Source organism: Triturus cristatus, chromosome 3_1 (assembly GCF_964204655.1).
Source record: "Triturus cristatus chromosome 3_1, aTriCri1.1, whole genome shotgun sequence".
NCBI classification, from domain to species: Eukaryota; Metazoa; Chordata; class Amphibia; order Caudata; family Salamandridae; genus Triturus; species Triturus cristatus.
Window position 1 is genome coordinate 610494113 of NC_140583.1, and position 12419 is coordinate 610506531.

Below are 12419 nucleotides of genomic sequence, written 5' to 3' on the forward strand. Positions count from 1 at the left end.
GGTGCCAGTTGTGAAGAGCTTCGGCATTAAGCTGGACACTAAGCTAACGCTGAATAACCAAGTGGCCACTGTTGTAGGGAATTGTGTGGGCCTCATGAGGCAACTTCGGAAACTTTTACCCCTCCTGTCATTCTGTACTATGTGCACCGTGGTGTCTGCACTAATCGGGTCATGACTGGATTATGGTAATGCACTATATATTGGGCTACCTGACAAACCGTTAGGGAAGCTTCAAGTGGTCATGAATGATGCAGCAAGATTGATTTTCAAGCTCCCTAGAAGATCGCATGGTACACCATTGCTGCAACAATTACACTGACTCCCAATCAGAGGGCCAGGTTTAAGGGTTTGTGTATCGCACACAAGGCTCTGCATGGGACTGCACATGACTACATCAAAGACCGTTTAAAGAGTTACATGCCAGGACGATGCCTCCGATCGTCCGAGGCAAGTCTTTTGTCTTGCACACAGTTTGACAAAGTCACCATAGGGGGGCCGAGCTTTTTCGGTTGTGATTCCCCAGACCTTTGGAACATGCTGCCTAAGAGCCTGCGTAGGGAAGCCACTCTACTTCCTTTTAGGAGGAAACTAAAGACCTTCTTGTTTGTATAGGCTTTTGGACAAGCTAAGCCCTGACCGAGCAGGCACTGGGATGGATAACCCTGGTTCTTGCTCTATCTTCCCTCACAAACGCTTAGAGACTGTTGGTGATTTTGAGCTATATAAATGGAAGTTCAACATAATGTACTGTCTGTGAAAAGATATTCCTGGGGTCAGGTGGGCGATAAATTAGTAGTCCATTAAAGGATTGTGTTTTAGTAAGTTATTTATTCCAAATAAGTGCCTCACATTCTGGCCTAGAGGCTGGCTCGAAAATGGCCGACATGTTATCTCTATATATAGCTGCCAGTCCTCCACCTCGTTTGAGGTCTTTCTAAACAATACATGGAGTATTGAGGTGAAATTGGTGCCATCAGGTTGGGATCAGAGGATTGATCTGCCAAAGTTTCGGTCAAATATATATCAAGCTGTTCGCTATCTACAAAATCTGCAAATTCAATTGTATGTTTAATCCGTGATCTGGCGATTATAAGAGCACAGCAGATTTTGTTATTAAAGCATCTGCTATTGTTTGTGGGTTTAGTCTTGCTAGCTATCTTCACTGTATTTCTGGCCCATGCCTCTGGGTTTACTATATGAACACATCAGCCCTAACAGGTTGCATTAGGGTTTTCAAAAAGCAGCAAGGGATCTAAATGACAAGTTCCTAAACTCTTACCTTTTGAGTTGTAGGCACAGAGTGTTTCTGCTGAGTAGGATGTTCTAGGGGTGTGATGGGGGTCAAAACCGGCAGGGGGACCGGCGCGATCAGGCGCAGACTGGCTTGCCTTAGGTATCCCTTGGCATGCCAGCAGGGCTGCAGCGCTCTCTGCTGGTTTAAATATCCCTCCATGCAGGAGGGGCTTGACCAGGAGCCAGCGTTTTACAGCCGAGCAGTGAAAACAGGCGGCCAACATAAAATCTCACCAGCAACCCCGCAATCCGCTCACAGACTCCCCTGTGAGGGAGAGATACTGGTAACACAAATCCAGCTAACTCAAAAGTGGTGAGGAATAATAAAGCATGACGTGATTAAAATAGGATATAGTGCTACAAGGAAAGGAAATTAAAATTAGGTGGGCAGATCCAAGCCCACTCAACAGAGCTGCGCGGACAAGCTGTCTGCTTGTTTAAATATCCCTTCAAGCGGGGGGAGATGGCTGACCGGGAGCCGGTGCTTTGCAGCTAAAAATAGGTGGGCAAAATAAAATCTAACCAAATCAAGTCAGAGGGATTTATTAAGCGCACCTATCACCCTGAAGTCTCCTGGCACTAGCGTAAACTCCATAAAGACTGGTGGTCAGATAAACGGGCCTTATAGATGGTCAAATAACCAGGTTTTTAATTCCCTGCGGAATAGCTTATGGTCTGCGATGGAGAGGAGATGTGATGGAAGCTTATTCCAGAAAGCAGGTGCAAGGAAGGAGAAAGATCTACCACCGTTCCTGGCGGTGCGGGTTCTGCGAGGGGTAAGGAGAAATTTTGTACTTGACCTAAGCGTCCTCCTCGGCTGATACCAGCTAAGTTTTTTAGCAAAATAACTTGGCCTATTTCCATACATGTTCTTATGAACAAGACAGAGGATTTTGAAGCTGATTTGTTTCCTGATAGGAAGCCAATGAAGTGTCTTCAGACTAGGCACTGATGGGCCTCTCGAAGGAAGGTTTAATACTAGTCTAGCAGCGATATTTTGCAAGACTTGAAGCTTGGAATAGAGCTCCTCATTTATGGAGGCCAACAGGGCATTTCCATAGTCAGTACGACTTATGATTAGTCCCTGGACAAGTGCTTTCCTAGATTCGATGGAGATCCATTGGAAGATGTTGCGTAGATTACGCATAATGCCATAACAGATGCCGATTACATGATTTGTATGGTTTTTCATTGACAGCTGATTTTCAATCATCACTCCGAGGTTCCGCACCACGGGTTTGAGGGATGGACAGGGGCCCAGATTCTGAGGCCACTAGTCACTAGACCAGGATTCATTAGCCTTGCCAAAAATAATTACCTCTGACTTACTTCCATTAAGTTGTAGGTGGTTGGTACGCATCCAGTTGTCGATATGGGTCATGCAGTTTCATTGTGTCTGTGGGATCCGGTCTAGGATAATCAATAGCTGGGTGTCATCCGCATATGACACCACATCAAAACCGTAGGACCTGATCACCCTGGCCAAGGGTGTTGTGTACAGGTTGAAAAGCATGGGACTTAAGATGGAGCGTTGAGGGACTCCTATGTTTACAGACCGACTGCAGGAGGCTAGGGTGCCCATTTGTACGGTGGTGGTTCGATCAGTTAGATAATTTCTGAACCAGTCCAAGGCCACACCCCTGACACCCATCTCCCAGAGCTGTTGTTCTAGAATGCTATGGAAGATGGTGTCGAAGGCTGCTGACCGATCCAACAGGACGAGCATGGCTGACTGCCCATTGTCCAAGGTACAGTCTAATGTTATCTACAACTTCCACCAGTGAGGTTTCAGTGCTATGAGCAGCCCTGAACCCCGACTGTGATGGGTCCAACAGTCCATAACTCTCCAGATGGGTGGTAAGCTGCTTGTTGACCAAGGACTCAAGTACCTTTCGAAAATAAAGAAGCCGAGAAAATGGGCAGTAGTTGCTAGGTACCTTAGGGTCAGCAGAAGTTTTTTTTTTTTTTTAATTGGCTTAACCCGTGCTGCTTTCCATCTACCAGGGACTGCTGCTTGTGCTAATGACATATTAAATAAGTCTGTAAGATTACTGATGAGCAAGGGGGCACTAGTTGAAATGAAGCGGGGTGAGACCGCCTCCACTGGAGAACCTGATTTGATCTTTGCCAGAGCGGTTGAAACTTCGTCTGGGGTAAGTACACTGAACTCCAGTAAAAGAGGAAGGTGGGGTTGAGGTTAATGTCAGAGTTATCAGGATTTTTGGTGTTCTGGTATGGAAAGGAACTATGAATTGTTATAATCTTTTCTTCAAAAAAGTTGACAGTGTGTCTACCCATTCTTGCGAAGATGTGTTACAGGGCTGACTGGGAAGAGGAGTAGTAAATTCTTTTAATATTTTCTAAAGCTCCTGGTTGGAATTGGCAGCTTTGTTAATCCTGTTAATAATATTCAACTTTTTGGCATGTCTGATGTTATCTAAGTAGCCTCGGTGGATATGTTTATATTTTTGTCGATCTTCACTAGTTTTGGTTTTTCTCCATTTACGCTCAGCATTCCTGCTAGACAGTTTTTCAATTTTCAGTGATTCTGTAAACCAGGGTGATGCCTTAGGCTTGAGCTTGACCCTTGACAGAGGAGCCACTGTGTTGTTCAAGGCCAATGTGATTGCGTCCTCAAAGGCTGTTACTGTATGATCGATATTTTCGGTGTAAGATGGAGACGAGGGGGTTAAAATGAGCCGAAAAAGGTCGCAGGAGTTACTTTCCGCCAAGGCCTTTTTTTCCAGGTGGGTTTACTACATAGGTAGTTTTTAGTGGTGGCTATTGGTAGGGAGAATTTCAGCAGGTTATGATCAGAACAGAGGGAGGGGGGACTCAACTCTGACATTGGCTGTGTTAGTAAACAGAAGATCAAGAGTATGAACTGCCGAGTGGGTAGGTCCCGCCACCATTTGGACTAGCCCCAATGTGTTCAGGTTAGTAATCAGTTGACTTGTGTCGGGGTCTGATAGCAATTCTGCATGGTAATTAAAATCTCCAACGAGAAGAAAGTTATCAGCAGCTAATACATGTGGGGCAATTGTCTGTCAAGAGTAGATGGTTTATAAAATTAGTTTCCTGGCATGGAGGTCTGTACACTAGGGCACCTCTCCAGGTTCCCTTAGATTGTATTTTGATTCTGAAAATGCACATTTCAGTGGTAAAGGTCTCTAGTGTGGTGACCTCTAGTTCCGCCTTGGTAGCTATTGCGAAACCTCCTCTTTTGACGTCTCTGTCTAGTCTGGTAAGTTGGTATTCTGGAGGAAATGCAGTTACCCCATCTGGGGAGGCATGTTCGTGGAGCCAAGTTTCGGTAATGAAACAAATATCTGGCTTTTCTAAGTCAAGAAGGCTCCATATTTCCAGTGCGTGTTTGGGAGTTGAACGGGCATTAAAATGAAGCCCTTTTAGTTGTTTAAAAAGAAATCTGTTGAATGTTAACAGTAAGACTGTAATGGTGCAGTATTAACTAGAAAGCTGACCGGAAAAGGCAAGCATGTTGCACAGCCTGCTGGAAAGTGTGGCACTTAAAAGCATTTATGGAACGGCAAAACGTACACAAACATGTAGATGACCTACGAGTTGTTAACCCGTTCTTAGTAAGGCAGACAATGAAAAGAAGTATGTTATACTCACATGTTTCAATTTTCTCAGTTTGATGCTTAATAATTTAATGGCAATAAATCGAGATCAATATTACCCCGCACACAGCCCCGATCTAGCTTACTTCTCCTAAATGCTTAAGTTGAGTTACTTGCCAAAAGTCTTATATGGTGAGGTTTTGCCAAAGCTTGAACATATTATTCCTATCCTTACTAATGTTTACTTTCTCCTCTCTTCCTCGCTCTAGCGGATCCCACCGTGAAAGATCTGATTGGAGGCTTCACAGCCCTGCACTACGCGGCAATGCATGGTCGGGCACGGATTGCTCGCCTGATGCTCGAGTCAGAGTACAAGAGAGACATTATCAATGCCAAGAGCAATGATGGCTGGACTCCGCTGCACGTGGCGGCTCACTACGGCAGGGACTCGTTTGTCCGGCTTTTGCTAGAGTTCAAGGCGGAAGTGGACCCTCTCAGTGACAAGGGCACGACTCCTCTGCAGCTGGCCATCATCCGAGAGCGCTCCAGCTGTGTCAAGATCCTGCTGGACCACAATGCCAACATTGACATTCAGAACGGTTTCCTGCTGCGCTACGCAGTGATCAAGAGCAACCACTCGTACTGCCGCATGTTTCTACAAAGGGGTGCAGACACAAACTTGGGGCGCTTGGAAGATGGACAGACACCCTTACATCTATCCGCGCTTCGTGATGACGTGCTTTGTGCCCGAATGTTGTACAATTATGGGGCAGATACGAACACTCGGAACTATGAGGGTCAGGCGCCCTTGGCTGTTTCTTTAAGCATTTCTGCAGCAAGCAGGCCTTGTTTGGATTTTCTACAAGAAGTTACAAGTAAGTGTGCCGTATCACTCAGTGGTGTTTACCAAGATACTTTTCCCGTATTTCCATTACATTCGTTCTGTGCAGATAAAAAAATATATATATACCTTTTATATTGCTCCTACTGGCGATGGCCATTTAATGAACTGCACAGGAGCAGGGTCATTGAAATAAAGTGATTTTTGTGGTTGTAACTTTTTCCACATAATGATGGATTTGCCACATTACCCAACATCTGCTGCATAATAATCTGCAGATTTTTACAAAAAAAATCTAGCCCAAATGGATTAAAAGTTACTAAAAATGCAGCAGCACGTGTTGCTGCGCAGTGCAAGGCTCTTCGCAAAGTTTGCCTGTCCACCTTCCTGTGGCTTACAGCTGTATTTGGGTGTCTAACTGGTACTAATGAGGAGTAACCTTTATCCAGATAGTGTTAGCGTGTAAAAAGTACAAAATAATGAGGTAATAGAATCACAAAATGTACTGCATTATGCTGCATTATTTGTCTTTTCTTGCAATACAATTTAGTCAATCATACCATATAATTTGCATCTCCCCTGCTGCATCATTCCAGTGGCCCTGTGTAAGCATGAAAAGTCTCCATGGGCCTTCCTAGTTTTGTATTTTTCACCATGAGGTTAGGTCAGATTGCATTAGTACACCATGGCTTCATCGCCTCACATGTTCAGCATTTAGCATGTTTATTTTCATTGTTTGTAGAGCATTTTGCCATGCAAAACTGTCAGTGCAGGAAATAAAATCTAATCCTTTTACTTCAAAAATTTACATAGGAAAAGTCTTGGGAAATAAATGTGGTCTATTTTGGTGTTTAACTTTAGGAATAAGATCATTCCATAGGGAGCCACTGTCCTGTCCAAAAATCTTACTTTTAACGAGGTAGATTCAAATCTTTTTCAGTTTCCCTGAGTTAGTGAAACACAGCTTCAATATGCAGAAGATAAATATCTGAGTAGAAGGCCCAATACTAAAATTACTCTTGAAGGGCAATTTAAGTTCTAAAAAAGTATTTGGAAAGCTTGCTTCAATATGTGAAGATGTTCTTAATGCGTAAATGTTAGAGAAACATAGCATATTTGATTTCGAGAGGATAGTAAACTTTTTCCCAGTCAGTACAAATGTAAAGGGAGTTTTTAGCAGCCATACATGGATCCGTGGTCCAGTTTCTGCCAAGAGGTGGAAGAAAATGCGGTGCTATGTATCAAATAACAATTGATTATCCATTTAAGGCAGCAGGTAATTTATATAGTAATCAAATATCGATCTCGTAAAAACAAGCGGAAGTTAATCACAGGCATTTAGAAAAAGCCCAGCTGAGTGTACTGCAGGTGTCTAAGGCAATATAAAGGAGAGGTGACAGTTAATGTACATTTTCTTGGTCTCTTCAGATAAATAAAACCATTACTTAACCTTTACACAGTAGTTTTGCAACATGAGGCTGTTCTAGACTAAATTCCTTTACATTAGCCCAACATATAGTAGTTGGGTTCACAATGATGCTTTGTTAAAATAAGTAAATTAATGTGCAACCTGTCCTTTCTGGGGAAGTGGGACATAGGTGTTCTTGAAGATGGGACTAACCAGAGGTATGTAAGAGGGTGTAGCGTTTATGATGCATGTAGGTGTTCCTATACCCCACCCCGTGTGCAAAAGCTAAGAAGTAACAACTGTATAAGCTTTTACTGGTCCATTCATTGGGCAGTAATGTACCCACAAAGTTTATAATGGGGTGAAGCTTGCAAAAAAGTAACAGTGTCGCCATTAAGGTGAATTAATACTTAATGTTTAGTTGAAAACTGGCAGGTTAAGATGCATTCTTGTCCTAAGGCACCATTGCAGTTTAAGCAGATTCTTACTCGAACAACCTATCATAGCGCAGTGGTTTATACACCACATGAAATTTACTCAATGATATATGAAACATTTGTGTGTAGACGTTGTGGCCAGAGTATACAAATCCTCATAGATTTAAAAACAGTGCCACTCCTCCAGAAATCCTTATAACCCGAGCGATATAGTGAGTCATGAGTAGCAGCCTGGAATTTAATATTGCAGGTGCCCATTGATTAAAAACTAAGTTTCATTTAAAAAAGGGGCTTTTTTTGTTTAAATGAACTGTGCATTATTTATCGAGTGTGTAGCTGATGTTCCTCTACTATGAAATAGCATAAATGACTGTGTCCTCCTCTGCAGACATAGTTGATTATGGCAAAATGTTTAATATGGCTTGTTGGGTACCAAGAGCACAACATTGATTTTCTGAGCTGCAGGTGTGGGTAAGCTTAAAGGAGCCAGCGTAGTATATTGACCAACTGTTCTTGCCTTTTCAAGGGGAATATCTTCTCGTAGTGTTATACACGCCTCTTGTAGTATGCTGCTTGCCACCTAGGAGATGCTTCAAAGTGCAGTGAGGAGTAGGACCACTATACTCCATGCCATCATAGCCACGGTTTCCAGTCATGACTTTTAGTGTCACAACCTAGTGCATTCAGGTTACAGATGTCTTGCTTTGCTTCTGTTGCACTGACCAGGATAGCACACCTGATAGCAATTGTTTTTTAATGAAAATCCCAGCGATAGAAATTGTTTCCACGATGACATGGAGTCAGGCTGCTCCCTAGTGAAGAGCAGCACCTCCCTCCAGCATAAAAGGAGCAGATCATTATCTTACAAGAAGAACTAACAGTGACTGCAGGTCCCAGCTTGGCATATCATTAAGTTTCAGATGGCTACTTCCAACTGCAGATTCTTCATCTTGTGAATATCCCCAGATGTCAAACTGGATCCGGAAAACTAGGCTGTGTTCGGCAACTCAACGTCGCCTCTGTTACGCTCCAGAAGTGACGGATTTACCCATATGTAAGCACCACCCATACACGCTGACACAGGATTCCTTTGTTTCCACACCTGCAGATGCGGATCCAGAGCTTTGCTCCCTCACTCTGAAGAGATTTTTCTTAAACATTCATACTTTCCCAGTGTTCAAGGAAACATGTCACCCCCTTAAACTACAGGGTTTAAACCTTGTAGGGACTGTTGCAAACAGATGTCAACTGATCCCCACGAGGTGTACCTCTGATGCTTGGGTTCGATGCACAAATACAGAGCTTGAGAAAACTGCACCCAGTTGAATCCAGATACCATCTGAGAACACAAAGTGAAGCTCTACGTGGTGAAAAATCACAAAACTCCTCACTGATCCCACTCCAGTTCCTGCTGTCGTTCTCTATGGCGTTCCTGCAGCATATCTTTGTTGCAGTCTAAGTCTTCAGGTAAGTCTAATTAGAAACTTAAGTCCAAGCGGGATTTTGCCCTTTAACACCACTCCCACTCTCAAGAGAAGGCACATGGGCGTCATTGTGCCTGACTGTCTCACTCCTGTTGCACTGAGGTGCTGTTTCCATCCTTAGTTGCGATGCGATGCACTCTAAGTTCCCGGGGGCTGTCTGCAACATTGCATCAGGTTGAAGCCTTTCTAGAGACCATGCTGCACATCTTTTGTACACCTCTAACTCCCTCTGGCACTTTTTGGTCCCAAGGGTCCGAAGGGGCCTCGAGCTGGGTTGCCAACAGCCACAACATCCTCAGTGGCATCTGTTCCCATTGATCCTACTTTGGGTTCTGCAACCAGCGTCGGTGCCGACTTCAGATGCAGCGCTAAAATCTTCATTGGTCTCTCCAAAGTCCACACTAGCATTAAGGCTACCGGAGGGTTAGCCAAAACACATTGTAGATCGTAGTGTCCCACTCCGAGCAAACTTTGTTTTGATCCCCACCATATTATGTCCGGAACTTGGTATGGTGCAGCCAATATTCAGTCCATCAGACTCTGAAACTATTGCACTGCTGCACACCAGCGCATAGACACTACACCAGCTTTTTGGCTCAGACTCTAACCAGAGACCGACACCTGGAGGTGTTTGGGAAGAGTTGGCCCCACCTTATGATGAGGACAGTTGGTACATAGGACCTACAAGATGCCAATGGGTTGGACTCCTCTCCTGATAATTGGTTGGTGTCTCCTCCTAGACCATCAATGGAGAGCTTTGTCAATTGCGATGTTCTACTGAGGTCCTGAACCGCCACTTCCCTACTATAGAGGTAAAAACGAATGCGCTGACAGAGATCTATCGGCTTGGCCAAATACCACTGAACCTCTCCTGCTATTTAACAAGTCCCTCACTGACCTTGTCTCTGCCCCCCCTCCAACCTTTACCACCAGTCAGCCACCAAGTGCCAGTCACCATAGACCAGCCCTAGTTGTCCCAGATTTCTTAGCCCAACATCCAACTCCTGAGAGTTTTGTGGTGCAGCCATCCCTGAGCAGAGTGAACCCAAACTCCTTCCTGACTGTCCCTTCTGACAGACTCCCAACATATAGAAACCTTTGACAAGCAAATGTTTTACTTGGCTGCCCAGCCTCTAGGTTTGCCAATGCCAGTTGCCTCCATGAATGCTAGACAAACGCACTGTGGGGCAGAGGTTATTTTGGGGGAGTTTTATATAGCGCAAAATAGACCCGAAGGTATCCGAGCGCTTTACATGTGCACCAGTTGCCTTAAAGACTGACACATTCATTTTTTTGTAAAGGCACGGGGAGATAACATGACTTGCCCAGAATCGCAGGATTTTGCGCGTCCCTGCTGATCTCGAACCCGGGTCCCCAGCTCCGAGGTCAACCGCTCTAGCCGTCAGGCCACATCCTCTCCTCATTCCCAAAAGACTTGCAAGCTCCTTAGGCCCAAACCATTCAGGATGGCTGGGTTGTGGCCAAATTCATCCTTAGCTAGGCTGGACATCATGGACAGTCTAGAATGGGCTACAAGAATGGCTCTGGCACCACACATGGATGAGATCCACAGGTTTCTCTGGGGACCTCCAGGTGTGCTTGACAGACATGCACTTTGACGGCTCCCGTCTGTTTGGTGAAGAGGCGGACTCGGCCCTGCTGCGTTTTAAGGAGAGCCAGGTCATGGCACATTGTTTGGGCCTTTTTGGCTTCAGTCTGGCAATCTCCTTTTTAGGGGATCTACTGGGGCTTGGCGTATTGACGGACTGAGGTGCTACTTCCTGCACAAAAGGCCTCCCAACTCTTTCAAGGTCAAGGCCATGGGCCTAACAGACAACAACCTGGCGATGAGTGCCATCATTTAGCCTTCTCTCCTGCCTCTCCAGCAGCAACCTCAAACCTATTTGATGCACTCTTTGTGCCACACAGCCACAAGATTGGAGACCGAGTCAGCCACTTCCTTCAGTGGTAGCAAAATATTATGTCCAAAATGTGGGTCCTTCAAATAGTTTAACAGTGCTACATCCTCCCATTCCTTTTCAACCCATCACACCTGCCACGTACTTCAGTGCAGCTTTCAGATGACAGTCTGTCCATCTTACTACAAGTGGTGCAGATTCTTTTTGCCAAAGGAGACATAGAGAGGGTACTAACTTCTGAAATTGGGACTAGATGTTGTTCGAGGCATGTGGGCTGCTGAATTCATATCTGTGCATAGATCGCCGCCTAGTGTTGGGTCCGGATGATTGCACATTGTTGTCCTGGAAGAGTCTTCGAAGCATCCTGAGATGGGTGACTCCTCCCCTGGACCACAGTGCACATGGGCATCCTCTCCATCCCCAGATTGTTTTTTTCCGCTATTGGGTTCGGATGCAACTATCTTAGCTCAACTTCGGAATACTTAGTTTAGGCCAAAAGGCCTATAGTTTTCGTCGGTACAGTTACCGTTCGGTGTCGACTACTAGTCCTAGTGCTCCACACCCTTTTTCAAACTTTCGATTCGACTTGGTCAAAACTTCGACGCTCCATCGACGATGGAATCGAGAACTCCGTTCAAGAGGTGTCCGTTGTGCCACGCCAAGTACCCTCACATCGACGTCCACCCGGTCTGTAACAAATGTCTCTCGCCGGATCACGACGAATCAAAATGCATGGCCTGCGCACGGTTCCGATCCAAGAAAACTCTACGGAACCGACGGGCAGGGAGACTCGAGGCGCAGCAGGCAGTGCCCACACCCACCAACATATTCAGCACCGAGGACGAGGACGCCGAGAGCGTGGAAGAAATATTATCTAGCCCCGCTTCGGAGCATGGTTCCCGATCGGACGACGATGACGAAGAGCTCTTTCGACGTGAAGAAGCTGTCGACGAGGTAGGGGACATCGACGAAGCCTATGGGGCTGAAGAAGACAGCTCTCCCGAGGAGTTAGGCCAATCCGTCGAAACGGAGGCCGAAATTAGTCGTCAGGCTCCGGTCGAGGGATCGCCTTCGGGCCTTACCCAAGACCTAATCCATGGTTCCTCGGCCCCGCCTTCCGAAAGCGAAACTGGTGGTGGTCGGATCAATGGCGTCTAAACAGTCCGCTGGCCCGGCACCGACGCCGAAAAAAGTCGTCGGCTCCGAACGCGTACAGAAAGACTTCGGCACCGAGCTCACCGCAGCAGAAGCGGTCGACGCTCAGAAAAGGCGCGCCCTCGTGCACCACAAGGCACCGACACCTTCGGCGCCGACACCGAAGCCCGTCGCCTCCGCAGTCAAAATGGCCGCCTCGGCAACGTCGACGCCTAAAGCACCGATGCCGAAGAAGTCCTCGACTACGTCGACTATCGATGCATCCCTTCAAGCCAGTGACCCCCTCCCGACATAAAAGTCA

At 45.8% G+C, this 12419-nt stretch overlaps 1 protein-coding gene across 6 annotated transcripts in view; it reads left to right on the forward strand.

Annotated features, from left to right (window-relative positions):
- ASB7 (ankyrin repeat and SOCS box containing 7) overlaps positions 1-12419 on the forward strand; it is a 206552-nt gene that overhangs the window by 153845 nt on the left and 40288 nt on the right. For all 6 annotated transcript variants that reach the window (XM_085644536.1, XM_085644539.1, XM_085644537.1 and 3 more), the window contains one exon: positions 5144-5749. In XM_085644536.1, the coding sequence (XP_085500662.1) occupies positions 5144-5749 (606 nt within the window). The remainder of the gene's footprint in view (positions 1-5143; positions 5750-12419) is intronic.